At 39.1% G+C, this 18,952-nt stretch overlaps 4 protein-coding genes across 4 annotated transcripts in view; all 4 read right to left on the bottom strand.

Annotated features, from left to right (window-relative positions):
- Positions 1-18,952, bottom strand: part of LOC134813011 (uncharacterized) — an 86,078-nt gene that overhangs the window by 53,846 nt on the left and 13,280 nt on the right. The window lies entirely within an intron of this gene.
- On the bottom strand, positions 1,819-11,424 carry LOC134813844 (calcineurin-binding protein cabin-1-like). The gene is made up of 3 exons (XM_063821726.1): positions 11,319-11,424; positions 10,616-10,669; positions 1,819-10,377 (listed from the first exon to the last, which is right to left on the bottom strand). The coding sequence occupies exons 2-3, from the start codon at positions 10,659-10,661 to the stop codon at positions 3,068-3,070; spliced, it is 7,356 nt and encodes a 2,451-aa protein (XP_063677796.1). The 5' UTR covers positions 10,662-10,669; positions 11,319-11,424; the 3' UTR covers positions 1,819-3,067.
- Positions 12,018-14,147, bottom strand: LOC134813005 (uncharacterized). Its single transcript, XM_063820665.1, has one exon. The coding sequence runs from the start codon at positions 14,143-14,145 to the stop codon at positions 12,889-12,891; it is 1,257 nt and encodes a 418-aa protein (XP_063676735.1). The 5' UTR covers positions 14,146-14,147; the 3' UTR covers positions 12,018-12,888.
- LOC134812990 (endoplasmic reticulum lectin 1-like) lies at positions 14,308-18,023 on the bottom strand. The gene has a single exon (XM_063820640.1). The coding sequence runs from the start codon at positions 16,553-16,555 to the stop codon at positions 15,110-15,112; it is 1,446 nt and encodes a 481-aa protein (XP_063676710.1). The 5' UTR covers positions 16,556-18,023; the 3' UTR covers positions 14,308-15,109.

Here is an 18,952-nt window from a genome sequence, read left to right as displayed (position 1 = left end):
AGTACAATGTACATTTGTGAAATGCATGACTAAATTTCAGTGCTGCATTCCGGAGAAGCAAGTGTAAGTACATTACTTTAAAAACACTTCACCAAACACATCACACCTAATATTACGTTTGTTGTTTTCTCAACTCTTGCAATGCTTGATTTCGTGATCCCATTTACGGTTAACAACAGCTCCAGTACTAATCCTACCAATAATACCTTCCAAAGATCAGGACTAAACGAATCATACCCAGGATCACGTACCAGTGATGGTGCTCCCTTTCAACAAGAAGGCGACACACAATCACTGAATCATGGTCTTTACTTCCTATCGTTTGCAGTACTGACAGGACTAGCTGTGGTCCTGATATTAGTCCTAAAGTTTATCAGGCATTACAATGATGACAGGAGGGCCGCGAGGGAGGATCAACTGAGAACTGTAACTTGGATGGAGGGAGAGAGTGAGTCCGACAGGGAACAAGTCCAATCTTTAGTAGCACAGTAAGTATGGTAATGACGGTGAACATTGACAGTGAACACTTTAGCAGGCAATGTATTTAACTAGTGCACGAACATTTCCATTGTATACACTACTCTCATAAATGACCAGAAAATACATGTAATACTGCGGCCGGACAACATTTTGAGTGTACTGCACAACACAAGTACTCTGTTCTTAATTACGCAAGCTAGAACCTTCCAGAGAAAGAGTACAGGAATCTTAGGATGAGTAGTGTACTCTCAAAACTAATTTTACATTCATCATCCTCCGCAGAGAGCTATACATGTATTTAACATCAAAACTAATTCTCTAATATTCCTACTGAGCACAATGACTTAACTGTAGCTTGTGGTTTTGCCTAATTTCATGGACTGCTAAGCAGTACTCTATATAGGATATATACTAGGTTTACATTTTAAAAAACCTATTAGGGCGCACACTAGGCTCATAACCTTGAACAACTACATCCGGGTTGCGGGAGATGAAACAGGAAATCCCAAATTTAGCCAAAAATGGCCAGTTCTCAGGCCAAGTCAGTGTTGTAGTATTTCATAACCCTTTATATTTCCAGAGAGGACCATGTACGTGGAGTGTTGCAGCTTCATGGCAACGTCAGGGACAGTGTTGAACATCTTACCCAACAACCTAGCAACATGACGTCACGAGTAAACAGCCAATCAGAACCCGTGACGTCAGAACACAACAACCAATCAGCGAATGACAAAGACGTGACGTCACGGTACAGTCTTGAGTAGTTTGTGGCAGGAGATAGCTACTATTATAGGGACTGACACCTGACAAGTGTGAGCTTACCTCTGTGGACATATTATTATGTAGACAAATATGAGCCTTGTGGGGGCGAGTTTGTGGAAAGTAGGGGATGGAAAATTTTGATTTTGTGGTTTGAGAACGACCCTGGCCTTCAGCCTTAGAATATTTCATGATTAAATAAGTTTTTAAAATTCTTGGCATGTAAATTTTAACGGATCAGGTTTGACACAATAAATCAACAATGTAATCTATTCATTTAAGAAAATAAATTATAATGTGTTATTTTCAATGTGAAAATTACAATCGAAAATAGAATTCAATAAACAACAGAACGAATAGAACGTGTGGCAATGTTTCGTAGTGATCCAGGGCCGGGTGAATAAAGATCAACACATTATCCCGGGAACATCATATTATCACCATCCATTTTATCAGTTTCAACCTTTTACGACAAATTTAGGCTACACAATTGTGTCACTAAGAGTAAGAAAAGTTATGATTAGATAAACCAAAATTTTGTTGAACACGGTCTGGAAGTGATAACTGATAAAAAACAGATGGACGGACCGCTCTAAGAACCACATCCAATCAACAATCTTCATTCTTGCATACTGCTAATCAACGTATCAGCCCCAAGCTATAATGTTAAATAATATCCAAATAGTTACGCGGGGATTACGTCTCAAAAACAGCCAAAACTCGGGGGTCGCTCGCACGGCGGGTATAATATATTATATAAACAATTCTATAACTTAGTATTAATGCAACTTTATGATAACAGGAAAAACGTGATTTACACAGCTTCTCGTGTGGTTATATTCTATAAATCAATATAATTTACTTCTTTAACTTTTTCAAAAAACCCTGAAGTACTTCACCAACCCTACTCGACAGTTTATTAATTAATCGTTATAAACTTAGCAAGGTTAGTGTCGAGGAAGTGTAGGAAAAAACACCTCAAGTGCGGTTATCAATAAAACATTCTATTGTCTATTAAAGCTGTGCTTAATTCTCAAACCCGGATTAAAGCCCTGTTTGAATTTATTCGCTAAAATCAGGTAAAATAATGCAAATGTAGGTGTTGCTGCCAGCGGTGAGGTCAGGCATACAATCTAGACAATACAAATTAATTGCATACTGTAATAAAAATGCGGCGGGAATAAAACAAAAAGAGTAGTACAGCCAAAATATGTAGAAAGTAATGAAATGTGGTCTATTAGTCTATTAGACCAAGTTTTCTAAAGTTTGAGTGTGTTTTGGCTCGCCACCGCTAGCAGCAACGTCTACGTATTGTAAAACATGAGCTCTCGTAACAGTTAGTGTGTGTAATGAATGGTTCAGCAAACAATTATCATGTACAGCCTGCACTCGGGTCAGTTATAATTTTAATCCAGCTAATTTGATTTTAGTTTGAAATTTAGCGTTTAGTTCATTAGGTAGATCAAAGCGTGGAGCGTTGTTCAAAATGACCCGACATTCAAGATATATGATAAATGAGAGGGGTAAAATTACTAAGAGTTGTAAGTTGTCAAATCGGGTAAAACAGTTCGTAATAAATTACAATGATATTTAAGTCTGATCCAGCCTTATGGTAAGATGAGACGTCGTGCAGTCCTACGATGGTACAGGTCAGAAGCTACTACTGTACCTACTACTGTACCTTATACAGTACCTTTTACAGTACTTTTTACAGCACTGTCATTCCCTAATACCTTTGCACACTTCTACAAAATTCAAAATATACCTATTATTATCATAGATCTCATAGTACAACATTATGAATGTCCAATTTCAAACAATAAAAATCTTAAAAGTTCCGAAAGTTTTGATACTGATTGAAGTTACTGTTGGGCGGATGGGCGGATGCTCCGGGAGCTGTGGACATTTGAGCGGAAGAGTTGAACCCCGAATGGTCGGGGTATAGTGAAGTCGGGAACATTTCAGCGCTGTAGGGTTGGGTGACTGGGTACTGCGGCATTCCGAAACCAACGTTAGGGTTCATTCCCACAGCAGCGGGGTCAGGCTCTTCTCCCTTGACCATCACAGCCTGTTCCAAGGGGTCCTGTTTAATAAGTGTACTGTTCGGACCAGAATAAATGCTGCCTGCGTCAAAGCTGGTGACTGGAGGGTACTGGAGACTGTTATAGTTCAACTTGGGAGTGGAGGGTTGGTCGGGTGAGTAGTGTGAGAGTGGAGCCGCTGCAGTGGGGGCAGACTGCACATAACCGGTGCTCTCTGTACTGTACTGACAGGGCACTGGCGCCTGTCCTGGAGGGATGACACTGGAGCAGTGCTGAAGTTGGTCCAGTTGAGCTGGTTGCTGGACTGTGTGTGGCTGGAGACTTGGTGGCATCATCGCTAACTTAGCTGCTGCATTGCCAGGAGGATACATACTTCCATCTGGGTAATAGAAGTATTTTGTGGGGGAGGTTTCGTCACCAGGGTTAGTTGGAAATTGACCATCTGGCTTCGGAAATCCGGGGAAGTTGTGAGGATGTGTTGGAGATGTGAAAGGACTGGTAACCGGTAGTGCATTTAGTATTCCATTCATCTGAGCTTGCATGCCCGCTTTTGCCTTGGGTTTTCTGCGTTTTGGTGGAGCTTTCGGTTTGTTAGGATCTTTGGGCTTTCTTCCTCTCTTAGGTTTAGGAACCACTTGCCGAAGTTTTTCTTGTTCATCAGTCAGATCACATCCATCCAACTCGTTTAGAATTCCCAGATCTACATTTTCCAGCTGACTGTCGTCATCGATAATCTGCTCAGAACTCAAGTTTTCAGAGCTCGTAGGGCTAAAAAGTGAAGCATCAGCTGGGGATGGTGACAGTAAAATACTCGACTGACTGTTGTAAGGCGAATCGCTCAAGAACCCACTTTTTGCAGGGCTGTTAACTTGAGAGTTACTTGAGCCAGCAAAGAAATCTTCAGCTTTGTACTGAACTTCATCTGAACTGTTCCTGTTCAACATACCGTTGTTAAAGGTTGGTCCTCGTTGCAAGATGGGCTCCGAGTTTTGTCTGAAGAAAGGCTGGGGTTGGGAGCATGTTGTGGATGGTTGGTGAATCTCTGACATTCCCCGTCGAAAAACGTGACTTGAATCGTTCAAAGTAGGTTGGTTTTTAGGATAAAAACCCACTGTACTGTCAACGGTTTTATCCACGTGTGGAAAATCAAATTGTTTCAAAGTCTGAACTTTGTCGATTTTCCGTTTCTTTTCGCGCTTTTTGACCAGCCCAGGATCTTTTGGTTTCTTCTTGCGAGGAGGTCTCTCTTTCTTTACTCTAGGAGCTTTCGGACCTTTCTTATTAGGAACGTTGAGGGCCATGAGTTGAGCCGGAGTCAGTGCAAGCCTCGCACTTTCAGGAGGTAAGTGCATGAAGTTTGATAGAGCCATCTTGTTTCCAACAAGAGGCTGCTGAAGGAACTGATTGGGAGGACCACCATTGGTGTTACCTCTATTCGGAAGCCCATCAGGGTTGCTTGAAGACCTGCAGTACATTGGGGGTGGTGATTGGTAAGGCGCTGATTTTAGTGATGAAGGGGGTGGGGTGGGTTCTTTCTTCACCAACATTGGAGGGTTCAGACGAGGCAATGTGTTTGTTGACATTGGAGGACAGCTTTCATTGACATGGGCAATATTAAGGTTAGGCATAGCCCTAAATTGGTTTTGTGAGGTAGATGTTTTAGCAGGAACGCTTTCCAGAGCAGGAACATCGTCTAGTGATGGCATAGTACCTTCGTCATCACTGTCACTGTTATCACTGCCAGAACCGTTCAGCGAGGAACTCCTCTTCCGCTTGTTACTCGCATCAGGAGACTCAGAGCTGGTCGAGGTTGGTGTTGCTGTGGCCGAAGGGATCGGTGTAGGTACTTCTGTTGGTGAGGTTGAAGATGGGGGGCTGCAGATTTCCACTTTTGATTCAATTTGAATAGGTGTAACTGTTGGCATCTCGTTTTCTGGAGGAGAAATAGGCACCACTTCCTCTGGCTCCTCTTTGATTATAGGTGAGAACTGGGTCTCAGGCGTTGTCTCCTCTGTGCAACCATTCTCTTTAGCAGAAGGGGATTTAGGATTTTCTGGTATCACATTTGATGTAGCAGGATCAGGTGTGGTAGATAAAGTAACTGAAGGTGGTCGATCTAGTGGCGAAACGATGGTTGGTCTAGATGGAGGACACGCAGGCTTTTCCATTGACAATTTTGGTGCAGTTTCAACAATACTTGGGCTCACATCATTACTCGAGAGAGGTTTTGGAATCGCAGGTTTTGCCACTATTTCTTTAGAAGAGGCCGATTTAGCAGCAGTCACAACGGATGGAGACTCGGACGTGGTTGCTGAGGTTGTTGCACTAGCCTCGCTCTTAGGTGGTCCTGGAATCTCAGCTGGAGGATTGTTCTGGTTAGGCTTGGCAACAGCTTTAAGTAATATCTCCCTGATTTTGGCCGAGTTTTCTTTGCTCTTGACGGAATTGTTGATCATTGTCAAAATTTGAGAAACGTTTGGATTGGCTTTACTGGTGTGGTTCTTCTCAGCCATCTGTGTAATAAACGATGCTACTGCTTGTCTTACTGCAGTTTTGGCAGCGTCATTGACCACGATTTTTTCAGACTGAATCGGAGGTGGTACCTCAGCTGGATTTGCAGGTTCTTTTTCCGGAGCCTCGGGTATTTTGGTAACAGCAATAGGTTCTGGTTCCTTAGTTGGTGGAATTGGCTGGGTAGCTTGAGATGAGGTTGCTTTTTCGAGGTCTTTCTTTTTCTGTTTTTCCAATTCAAGAAGAGCTGCAACTTTTTGAACTTGTTCGAAATCATTAATCAGTTTGTTGGCAGTTTCATATAAAGTGCCTGGCTCATCAACAACCCTAGGATCGCAAATGGCGATTTGCTGAGGAACAGTAAGCTTGAAGAGCTTTAAGATAACCAGGATAGCTTCATCAACTGGCTTTGTTTCCACACCAGATCTCACATGGATGTTCTTAACTTTGATGCATAGCTTCAGCAGCTTGATTGAATGTTCGGTTGTGTGTTTTCCAGGCAGGCCACAATATTCAGACACTCTAGTACGAAGCAGGGTGTCGAACTGAGTCAAGCTGGTTTGCAGGAATGGAGTCACATCCCCTACAAAGTTGTTTAGCTGCTCGGCTGTTTTAACCATATTCTCGAACAACTTGATTAGATTACTGATGTCTTTACAATGGGTAAGAGATGCGATAATCAGTGAGAGACTTTTCCTCATGTGTCTGAAGAATCCACCAGGTCTATCCACGGTGTCGACAGGAATTCTCCAGATACCCAAGAACAGATGTTTTCTAGTAAATAGGAACATTCCACTAGAGTTGGAGGAATCTTGAAGCATCAGTGACTTTGCCTTCACATATTCATCAGAATTTGTGGTAGAGGAGTCGTGGATAATTTTACAGAGAGCATTACGGATCTTGTAGTTCTCTGGCCATTTGGAGAAGCACTCTTCAAGTACCATCAACACGATTTTGCTTATCGAAGAGTTTTCAAACTCTTCAATAGTTGTTTGGGGACACATCAACAAAACTATCGGTTTCAGGTTAGATAACAATTTCTTCTTTTTGGAAGCGTCCTTTGTTAGCTCAGGGTATTCGGTAGATCGTTTGTAGATGGAATACGAGATTCTAAAAACCAGTTCCATACACTCCATAGAATACTCAACTGGAGAACTTGTGTTAACTTTCTTGGTAACAGTTTGGTTGTACTCCTTCAAGTCGTTCAGAGCCTGTAAATAATGATCCAACCAAGCAAGGTCTTTGCTATTGAGCTTTTCAGATATCTTCCCTAGCATGAAACTCTTGACCCAGCTGGATGGTTTGATCGGATCAATTCCTTTCAAGAGAACCTCCTTAGCCTTAGTTATCAAAGTTAATCTCTTCAAGTCGATTTCTTGGATAACTGCAACATTGTCAGCAAGAGCTCCAGCAACTTGGTTGTAGACGGAAGCTATGGTGTACAGGAAGATGGAATATTCCGATGCTACATCAAATGACGTGGATGAGCTTGACATGTAATGGTCAAAACAGAGAACTGCTTTTGGGGCTATTGACTCAATCACGACCTTCAGATCACTTTTGGCATGGTTGAAACGATCTTCTGCAATGCTCAACCAGCAAAGTCCAAGACATAACCATGACTGGATCCTGTCGGGATTGATCGCTAAGTCACAAACAAACCAATCAATAGCTTGTAAAAATTCTCCATACTTCCACAGATAATCCCCACACAGATAATAAATTCCTCTGAAATTCTTCCTTTCAGTCGTTATCTCTAACCCCTTGTAGGAGGAAATCTTGCCTTGTTCCATAGACAACTTTATCATAACGAAAAGATCTGTCTTCGAGATGTCTTCCTCAAACAACCCGACGGTTTGTGTCAACAAATCAAACGTGTCAGCAGAGAGATGTTTGGCTTTCTCCATCGGATTGAACATTACGCTGGGACAGTAAAACTTAAAAACTTTGAGAGAGATCTCCAAGGTAAGTCTAGTGTGAGAGGCACCGTGTTCAACTCTGTTCTTCTTTGATCTCTTAGACCCAGGTCCCGGGTGCCCAATGTAGCAAAATGTCGCCTGCTCAATAAGATCAGTTGCATCCTCTATGAAAATATTCCTGACCTTGTAATTGTAACAACAGTCAATAACATAAGACAAGAACACGCCATTGTTGAGGGAGCAAAGACTGTGCTCTCCGAGAAGGTCATGACACATAGCAAGAGACTGAATTCTAGCAACATTCGTGCTCACAACATCTACATCAGACAGCCCCTGCAGGACGCACTTATCTATAATCATGTGGTAGATCATCAGCGCTCGGTCAATCGGGTAATCTGCTAGAGATGCCAGAGCTGTTCCTTCTTTAAACAGGGTCTCAAAGAACTTCACGATAACTTTCACGATGTTACTCATGGCTCTACTGTGACTGATGATGCCTGCATGGAAGTCACAATCGAGAAGTGAAGCTGATAAAGATTTCAGTATTTTCGTTAACAGGGACTTGCAGATATCAGTAAACCTCAGGAAAGGTACAATTTCATGGAGAAGTACTTCAGCACATTTCAAGCAGTTCTCCATCATGGACAGCTTTTTCAGAGATTCTAGGAGAATTAGCAGGTTCTTGTGCCTTATAGGAATCTGAGCATAGTCCGTTTTGAGATCGTGATTCGTTTCATCGAGCATGGGTTTTAATAGCTCAACTACTCTCGAGTAATTCTTCTCTTTGAACAAATTGGTTACATTTTCTCGCTCTTGAACCTCGATAAGGCTAACTCGTTGTTTGTCCAGAGACTGCTCATTGATAAATGGTACAGCATTATTAGCAATGACAAGTTCTTCCATTTGAGCATTCTTTTGCTTGGCTAAACTGAGTTTAGCGAATTCTAGGGAGCACTCCACATTTGCTAGCTTTTCTTCGTACAGACAGTAGGCCCACGCATACCTTAGCTGGAACGAGTCGTACAAATTACTTGTTGAGAACATCTCCTTGATTCGTTCGTGCTGATTGGCGGTCCTCAGGAACTCTAGATCTTTATCCAAAGCTCCTTTAGTTATGAAACTTTTTATATCCAAGAAATACTGATCCTCCAAGTTGACTCCTGGAAAGAGATTATAGTTGACAATGATTTCAAAGGCACACATGAGGGTCAAAACATTCTCCTCGGTGTCCTGCTGTTCAAAGTTTTGCAGAATGTTGGGCAAAGCTTCGTACTCTCGATAGCTAAAATAAACGTTCAAAAACGATTTAGTGACCGTTCTGGACCACTTTTCGTGGAAGTGGGCCGAAAGCTGGTTACAGTAATTTGTCATAAGAGGAACCAAAAGAACAGTCGTGTCTTGGACATCGGTTATCTTCTTTAAAAGTTCGTACTCGTCAATATTTGAAGGCTGTCTTTTCTGTTGGTCGGAAGAGTTGGTGTTTTTAACCAGCGAAGTCGATTTTGGCGAGGAATCTTCGGAAGAAAACTTTAGGATATCGGGAATCCATGTATCAAGTTGTGATGTCAGAGATTCGAGAGGGTCGTTTGCTTCTGACTGAAGATCTTGTACTCTTTTAGACCTTCTCTGTCCTTCTTTCCTCTCTTTGGTTTCGATTTCTTTTGCAAGTTTAGCATCAGTCTTGATAGGAGGCTCCAGTTCTGAGCTCACTCTTTCTTTTTTTTTAACTTCTTCTTCTTTGGGCACTTCACATGGGACAACTTCTGGGGCCTCTTGTGAAGGCTCTGGAGGCGGTGGTTCTTCTGGTTGGTGTTTGGTTAACAAGATTTCAAGATTGCTTTTTGAGAAGTCAACCGGGCAGAATAGTGACAAATCTTCTTCTTTACTTTTGACAAAGAGCTCACAAATAGCAATGCCAAGATCGGCTAGAGGGTCTTTGAGGCACAACTCACGGAGACATAAGACAGGATCAGTCTTCAAAGACATTGACTGTTTCTTGGCTTGCTGATCCTTTTCTCGTAGTTCTTTGGGATACTCCATTTCCTTGTCAGTGGCAGATTCTGAAGGTTTAAGATCGGCTAAACCTTGTTTCCAACTAAAGTTTTTGAAAAGAAACGGGTCTTCTTCTTCTATTTGAGCTTTTACGCAAAGTGCTCTTTCAAAGTTGGTATTAAGTGACAGCGAGTGTTGGATGAGATGCAGGCAAGAAATGTAGTCACCAAGAGCATAGAGTAGACATATCAATGTATCAATACTCGGCCAAAACGAGGGGTTAATGTTGAGGCACTCTTTAAGAGAATCACAGGCCAAAGTGTAGTTCACCTTCTTGATCGCAACATTTGAAATATTGTACCAGGTGGTGATATCCGTTTTATCAGAGCTGACCGCCTCTAAATAGCACTCGAGAGCATCATCGTAGTTTGATGTGTTCTCGTGAACCTTGCCAAGGTTCTTGTAGATGGAAGTGAGGAGCTTTACGGCGGGGTCGTTGAAGAAGTCAGCGCCGGAGAAGGTGTCATCGTCGAAGTTAAAATAGGGGTGAAGAAGGAGCTCCTTCAGGGACTTCTCTGCAAGCTCGTTTTCTTTATTCTTGATAAATGTGAGGGCTTTGTTGTACTTTTGAAATGCATCGGATTCTACGACCTCTTTATTTTGTCGTGAGCTTCCTGAAATGTATTTGTATGATAGAATTTGAGGTATAGTAAACAGTTGGTCTAGACTAAATTAAAGAACTAAAATGCTCAAAAGCGGTTCAGATCAAGCCGAAAGTTCCAATTTAAGATCTTTTTATGATTTAGGTTTTTAGTCTGAATTATAAAAATCTGGACAGACCACTCTAACTAAATACTCTAACTTTAAGAAGCACTTTTTTACAGTCACAGTGATCAGAAAATTGTTAAAAACCTGAGCTGTCTTCTTCTGTTGCGTTTAGAGCAGCAAACTTTATCATCAATTTACCTAAAATGACAGGAGATTAATTCAATTTTATCAATCAAGAAATTAATTCTAAAGTTTGAGAAAGAGGAATTAAATCAGAGTAAATATGTCCCATGGTTCTAAAATGCTTTTAATCGTCTATCGATATCCAAATATTAATTACAGGGCCCATAACCTAATTTTCCGATAAATGTTAATGTCAACATCATGGTAACCAAGCAGGAGCAATAAATATATTGAACTAAAACGTATACACATGTACATAATTGCAGTATACATACACATTACACAATAGACATGTATTACACACGTGTACTGATAATGTAACCCTTAGATTAACTGAATAAGTGTACATAAATGCTCAATAATAGAGAAATGAGCCATTTATGGTAAATTGGGATTTGACTGTCATTAAAAGACTGCGTGTTGGAGATACTACAAATTCATCTCATCGCTATAGAAAGTACAAAGCAGGTAAAGTAAAACCCCGATATACCGCGGCCGTTTCCTTTCCCCCAAATAGGGCTAAACATACATAATGTAAACCAAACAAAACCCCGATTTACCCCGCCCCCCGATTTACCGCGGATGTTTCCTTTCCCCCAAACTCCGCGGTAAATCAGGGTTTTACTGTACATGATAAAATCACAAGAAATAAATCAGGACTAACCTCAAGTCGGGCAAACAAAATGCTGGATAAATGTCTTGGAAACCGTCAGTATCATCCTACATCAACAAACAGCTGGTTAGCATAAATTATAAGAGATCATAATACTATAATAATATATCGTTACATACTGTACTACAGCTGGTTAACTGTATTGGACACGTAAACTGTAAAGAATAATGAAATACCTACATTATAACGCAAAGCCTGGTGAGGCCGAGGCGGGGGTTGTGAACAAAGTAAATAGATTTAGTTCAGGTCCACTACTAACTACACATATCAGACTGTATTACACAACACACACGAGTCACACGAGACGAGGGGGACAGCAACATCAGCCGAGTGCCAGTTCGACTATCAGTACACACACTAGTACAACTCTGACAAAGGTAAAGTGGCGACTGACTTGCAGTACATTTAAATATAGTATATATATTGAGCGGGGATCTATCTTACCTCCACCCCGAACACCTGGTCACAGTAAAATATCACGCTGAGTACACAAAGGAGTGGGGACCAACACACACACACACACACACACACTCTCTCTCTCTCTCCGAGTATGTACACCTGATCTCTGAGATCTGTGTTGTGGTAAAACTGTAATATGACATTGGAAATTTAGTCTCTGTCGAGTCATTATCCGATTATATTCGTAATGTGCTGATTAGCGGGAGCGACATTCCAATAAAACACGGCCAAGAAAGTTTTAACATGTAACAGAATTTGTAATTTGTAACGAATACATTAATAAATTATTGATTGGTTCGATCCAGTTATAAAATAGCGATAACAATTCTACATTAAAAATCTTAAATTTTATTTCATAATATTCCCACTTTAAACTGGTAAACTTTAAAAAGGATGTAATCTCATTATCATGATTATGAAAATCCGCAACAAATACAATTAATCACACCGAATTGTCAAAACAAAGCAGGGCGATAGCTAAAGGGCAAAAAAGGGTCGTAGAGTTTACTATTTGTTTTAAAATTAACATAATATAAAAGCCAGAAATCGTAGATTAGAATGCAAAACCGCATCATTTCCGTCAGTCACGACTAAAGTTGAACTGAAATACTTAAAAAAACAAATATTTATAAAAAATCACATCTTCATCGAATAAAATAGGTTTAAAACATGCCTTACATGTCAAGAGGTATTTGTACCGACTTCAAATAATGGGAATATTTCGACTAAATCGTAAAATTGATTGATTGCATCTACACACAAATTAAAACTCAAACTAAAAGCCAAATTACGTAGATCAATTACAATGTTTCTGGATATTCACGTCTGATTCAATTTCATGAAAGAAATAATCACAGTTCTAATACATATTGTAAAGGAATCTTTGATAAACAGCTAAATTCTAAAAAAAGAGATCACGATCGAAAGTTAGTCTCTGAACATTAATTAAGTAATTTACTTTTCGTTTAAATAACAAATATTATTGGCTTTATTATAATAGCGTCGAAGCAAATTACGGCAATTAATTATTAATAACCTTCTACAGGGCGATCAACACCACTGGAAATTAAATTATGAAAACCCAACACCTCAATCTTTAAATCTACTCCTCTTTATCAGTTTCTCGGTCATTTTTGGTGGCCAATGACATTCTGAAAACAGAAAAGTAATAGCCAGCTCCGTTCCAAGTTACAAACCAAAACAGAACGCAAATTCCCAAAACATGGAAATAGAAATAGCTGTAGAATACCATGGAGAGGGTGGAAAAGAAAAGGGAACAAATCCAGTTGACTGTTACGAACACAATGTAAGGAGGATTCGGACCAAACACCCTCTTAATGCTCTTCTTCGCACTGAGATAACGATATGAGGTGACTATGTGCTCCTCCGGTTGCAGGATGACATTAACCAGCAGAGTGTAGAGTGCTGAGTGTGTCACCATCACCAGGAAAGGTACGAGGACATTCCACTGCCAGGATGGGTCGAGGGCTTCTGTGGGGAAGCTGGCGTGCCAGTACCTGGAGGTAACCTCAGGGTACCATCGTATCCCAAAGCTCAGCAGTATCGGTACAGTGTGGATGTAGGTGGAGGTCATCTTGTCCACACTGTGGAATACCAGAGAGTTTCGGAAGGAGAAAGCGCCGAGGTAAAGCATTCCATTGGCTAAGCTAAAGATGAGGCTGCACAGCTCAGGACTAGATGGATTTAACCAGAGGATGAGCAAGATAATGAGGTTCCCAAAGTAGCAGAAGTCCAGACAGAAGTACTGGAACTGCGCTTGCCAGTATGTTATGATCCTCCAGACAATGAGGGTAGGGCAGGTGATGGCATAGTACCACGGTAAAAGCCATTGCCCAGAGCATACAGCAAAGGTTTTCAATACAAGGGTCAAAACCGATTTCGTGAATACAACTTTTTGCCGATAATTCTCTTCAGGTTCCATAGCTTTAAGCCGTTTGTAGGTCTTCTTTCGAAGTTTTAAGATTTTCTTTTTTCCAGCATCTAGCTTTTCTCGACTCTTTTCCTTGATTCTTTCCTTGCTACTTATCACAGCTTCTGTCACCTCGTCCTTCTTACGCTGGAACTCTTCTTTCACCTCAGCTTTCTTTCTCTGAATAGTTTCCCAGTCGACACTGATTTTCCTGTTCTGAAACCCCTCTTTCATAGCACCGACAAATCGATAAACATCTTGGTAGTAATCAAAGTCGTCAGCATCGTTTGGCTCAGAGTCGGACAAAACTCCGGACCCTGCTGCATCCTCATTTTCATCGTCTTGTCCTTCGTGGGACTGGGCATAATCACCCTCAGAAGAGGATGCAAAAGAGCTAGCATGGGATCTCTGTACTAACTCTTCCTCCATTTCAACCTTACAAGGTAAATTTGTTAGTACTGCAGTGATAGATCCATAGTCGATTTAAAAGTACACTATACTGCCCTATCATTCTATAATTTTTTGTTTAATATGATCATATTTTAATGAGATTGTTCGATGTAAAGAATTGGGAGAGCATGAATCGACAACTAAATGAAAACAGCTATCATTAAACTTATTGATAATCTTTGGGATTTAAAACCTAGTAAACATCAATTAATATCAAAAATAACCAACAGCACTTTATATTCCCTTTACAAGTCCCTAGCATGATCTGAAAGTGCTGCATCATAACTTTTAGTTAAACATGCAGAAATCACCACACATAACATTGAATAATGTAGCGAATATTAGGTGATCATATCGCTTTTCATTTCGATTTTTCAAAGCAATGCTGCATCGGGAAAATGCTTTAAATGTAATAATATGTTGAGGTCTATTTGAGAAGTAATATTTTAAGAATTAATTAAATTTTCAAAATGAAAAAATGAGATAAAGCAGCACATGGATATAAGATTTGTTGTTGAAATGCAAAACATAATTGCCATTTAGCAACACACAGCTGGATTATTAAAGTAGTAAAAAGAAAACATCTTACTATATATAAAGCGAGACGATATATATATGTGTATATATCCGTGCCATTTTACTGACACCACGGCATCAACTTTAACGCGACTTTCCGCAAAAACCGTAAAACATATACAACTGAAACTTTTTTGACTGGGTCAAATGCTTTAATGGCCTTCAAATCAGCATGAAAAAATAAAAAATTGGCCAAGGAATAATAATTTTAGTGCCCAAAATTTGGACTCTCAAGTGGTGTCAAAAACGCGAATTAAATAGGTAATAATTATTTTAGTCTCTCGAGTCTTGACACCACTTTAGGGTTAGACGGGTTCCTGCTAGTGATTACAAAATCTGGCAGAAATCAAAAAAGCATAGCCACCCTTTAAATGCTATCAATTATTTCATCTATAGAACCACGCGGAACACCAAATTGATCAATATTTTCTATAACCTTACAAAACAAAACAGATTCTGCAGTAAATTTATAAACACACATTGCAGGTTCTTCCATGAACATGGTTAGAGCTTGAACATTGTTATCTTGTTGTCCACATTTCATTCTCAATGTTACGTGACGGGGCAGTCCAGTCTCATCACATATGTCACCCATGAAGTAATGTAAGTCAATATAAGCTGGCTTCTTTGACGTATCCAAGGTTTTCCCTTTTTCGTTTAGGTATTCGATATGTCGGTTTTCATCCCAAATCCCCAGTAAAATTTCAGTCTTAGCACCACTCCTTTCTTTATGAAACTGTTTTAATGATTTTTGATAACAAAACTCGTATTTCCACCATCCTATACCCCCTATGACACACTTTTCAGCAGTCAAGAAGTTCCTCACAAATCTTTTTTCTGGGAATGTTAGCTGTGATTTCTTTGGTTCTGCTTTTTGAGAGTTTTGCTGAGATTTTGGATGTGGTGTATTTACTTTTGTTGTTGATTTTGAAACAAGTATTGGTTCGGGCAATGGGTTCTTTTTTGGTAGTGGGGTTTCTTTGAACAGACTATCATCCGTCATTTGGGACAACATATCATAGCCTAAAGGTCGCTTCCATTTTGTACCATCAGTAGAGAGACAATATATGTGATTTATTGGGTCCTCTTTTATTCTATAGAGCTTATTTTTACACAATAAACTGGTGTAAATAACAATGTCATATCTGCAAGTTGCAACTTCTTTAACACTAACCACAGAAGTCTGGAAATCTGGCATGCACAAATAATAGACAGTTGTCTCCCTCTTGTACCCAGGAATAAGGTCACACTCAGTGCCTCCTTTGTAGACAACTGAGAAGTAAGGTCTCAGTGCACCAGCATGATTTAATGTGGGAGGCTGGAACTTATCACCAAGATTTGTTGGAAATGAATCGTAACTAACATAACCAAGATAAAATGCCTGTTTCACCAAAACTTTCTTGTTGCTAGCATCTCTCTCCTCATGGAACTGTTTGACATGTCGCCCATGACAAACTTCATAAATCCAGTAAGAATCAACTCTGTAAGAACAAACTTTGTCCTGATCTAGTTTTGAGATAATATCAAAAGCTGAAGTATCCACATCGACATGGTCGGGTAACTGGAAAACAGAAGGCTCTGGCAGCTGACAAATATACTCTTCATCTGAGTTTTCAGTTCGCATCACAATCTCAGTTTTTCCATCTTTATAATCTACCTTTGGATCACCCCAAACAACATCAAAGAAGATGGAATCATCAAATGCATCAAAACTTTGGGTAGAATACTTTGGTAAAATGATTGCCAAACATATAATCTTGATAATCATTGTCATGATGGGTTGTTGTAAACAACTTCTATTGAAAGAGAACATCCACAGCAAGACACGTACCTCATAAGATAACCAACATCTTCCTGACTCAAGACATACTCGTTTTGACACCTGCAAATGTAAAAGTAATTTCCATCTTCATCAGTGTCAAAATCTCCAATGTATATATTATCTGAAATTGCAAAAGACTGTAAAGCTTCAAATTCTACATTGGCATCATAATGTTTTCGTTTATCTGGATCACCAAGAATTTCCCATGCTTTTGCAATAGACATAAAGTCATTGTGTCTGTCCTTGTTTTTGTCAGGATGGGAGATCAAAACAAGACTTTTGTAAGCTTTTCGAATTTCTTCAGATGTGGCTTTTGGTGAAACACCCAAAATAGAGTAGTAGGTTTGATCATTCATTGTCACTAAAAGTTATGAAAAATATAGTGGATTTTTTGCCAAAGTGTAAGTTTTTACCAATACAAAGCAAACATTTTGCAAAAATCTTGAAATATTATAATATACAGTGCAGACTTAAGTAATAGCAAGTTAAATCAGTTCTGCATGAACGAAAGTATGATTTACTAATTTAGTATCAATACCACTAAGGGTTCAATACTACTACTATTTACTAAGGATTGGCGGAAATAATGACAGTGGAATTTTTAAACGTGTTGTTTTCTAAAAATGTGTGCAGCTATTTAAATTCGGTTTGTGATTTACCTTTGACGGGAATTTGATTTACAAACTGGTGGAATCTGAAGCCTACCAGGTTTCTAGAGTAACATTGAGTACAGTAAATTATAACTCACCCAAATCTTTAACGAATATGCAACGAAAGGTTTTTTTAATCAAATAGCCCAGAGTCCTCCAATCACAGGAAAAGTTTCTGTTATACAAGATACAAGTATATACAAGTATTAACAAATAGTAAATAAAAGCAAACCAAAACTGAAAATAAACTGCCAGTCTGTATTAAACTAGTCTAGACTAAATTTGGGGCTGTAGTAGGAAACTAAAATGAATGACAAGTAAAATTTGTAAAATTCGTACAACTATTCTCAACAGTTCGAAAATATCGCATAACTCATAATTTATGATTAACTTATGATTTTATAGATTTTAGATCACTTCATAAGAACAAGTCAGCAACAGGGCAAGGCGAGGTAAGAACAGAAATATGAGACAGATGTTGTGTATTGGCAATTCGTAAACCTACAGTTCCTAAAACTACAGAAAATGGATATGAGGTGATACTATATTGCAATGGCATTTACACGGTGTAGTTATAACATTTAATATAATAAGTGGATTTACCGAATTGTGTGAATGGGTTTTGTTCAAATTTAATTCAAATAAAATTTTTCAAACAGTATACACATAATGTCACAATGACCCTATATATATAAAAGGAAAAAACTAAACCCTTCAACAACTCAAAGTTTTGAAAATCACCCTTGGCCTTGCGGCTCCAAGTTCAAATCTAAACTGTCTATATTGACAAAGTTCTTTCTCGCCCCTCTGTCTCCCCGGAGAGAAATCACTGTTGTTCTTAAGATTTAATTCAAATTATACCATTCTAATTTATTAAATAAACTACAAATTATATTTTTGAGGGTGTCTAATACATAACAATTGCTAACCTAATAATCAACCATTTTGTTTAACATATTAGCTTAACATAATATGAGCTTAATTTATAAAGGGTGTACCACAGAAAGTGTGACTTTGTCATACAAAATATGATGAAGGAGCAGTTGGTAAAAACTCTTCATCACATTGTGTCAATAAGTGTCGAATTTATGCATGCCAAGTCCCTATCAATTTTTGATTTCTCAGAAATTGCACTATTCTGTTATGGTGCTACCACAAGAACTTAAGCTTGCCGTAATCAAGGGGTCTCATCAACATTTTAGTTGTTGTTGATTGTTGATAGAAAACAGTAATTTCTATGTTGTTTTTGGTCCTATCAAAAAAATGTATTCCTAGCCAACGATATATATTGCTGGTCAAAGGTCAGCGCTCATGATTAATCGCATGCAGATTGTATTGCGATCTCGTGTAGTGAAAATCGAGTTTATCTCGTGTAGTATTAATCGAGTCTAAAAAATCTTTTTTCTCCATGAACTGTTTTTGATCAATCACCCTGAAACATGTAAATTTCTAAAACTTACTACATTATTTTATATTTAATTTTTGGGAAGGGTGGCTTTTTTGAGAAGATGCTTAATTATTAACAATTAACCATATTTTTATTATTTTTATCAATTTAACTATATTTCTGACAAAATTTAGTTAGAAATAACTATGAAACTGAAATTTAGTTTTGTCAAAAACTATTAAAGTTGATTCACGATGTCAATCCTTCGCAGCTCGGTGAGGCACAGTGGTGCATCTCGCCGATCTACCGAAGGATTGATGCATAACAACAAGACACGCGCTAAAGACGCGC

Source organism: Bolinopsis microptera, chromosome 1 (assembly GCF_026151205.1).
Source record: "Bolinopsis microptera isolate Bmic1 chromosome 1, MBARI_Bmic_1.0, whole genome shotgun sequence".
Classification (NCBI taxonomy): domain Eukaryota; kingdom Metazoa; phylum Ctenophora; class Tentaculata; order Lobata; family Bolinopsidae; genus Bolinopsis; species Bolinopsis microptera.
This window is presented reverse-complemented; position numbering and strand designations above follow the sequence as displayed.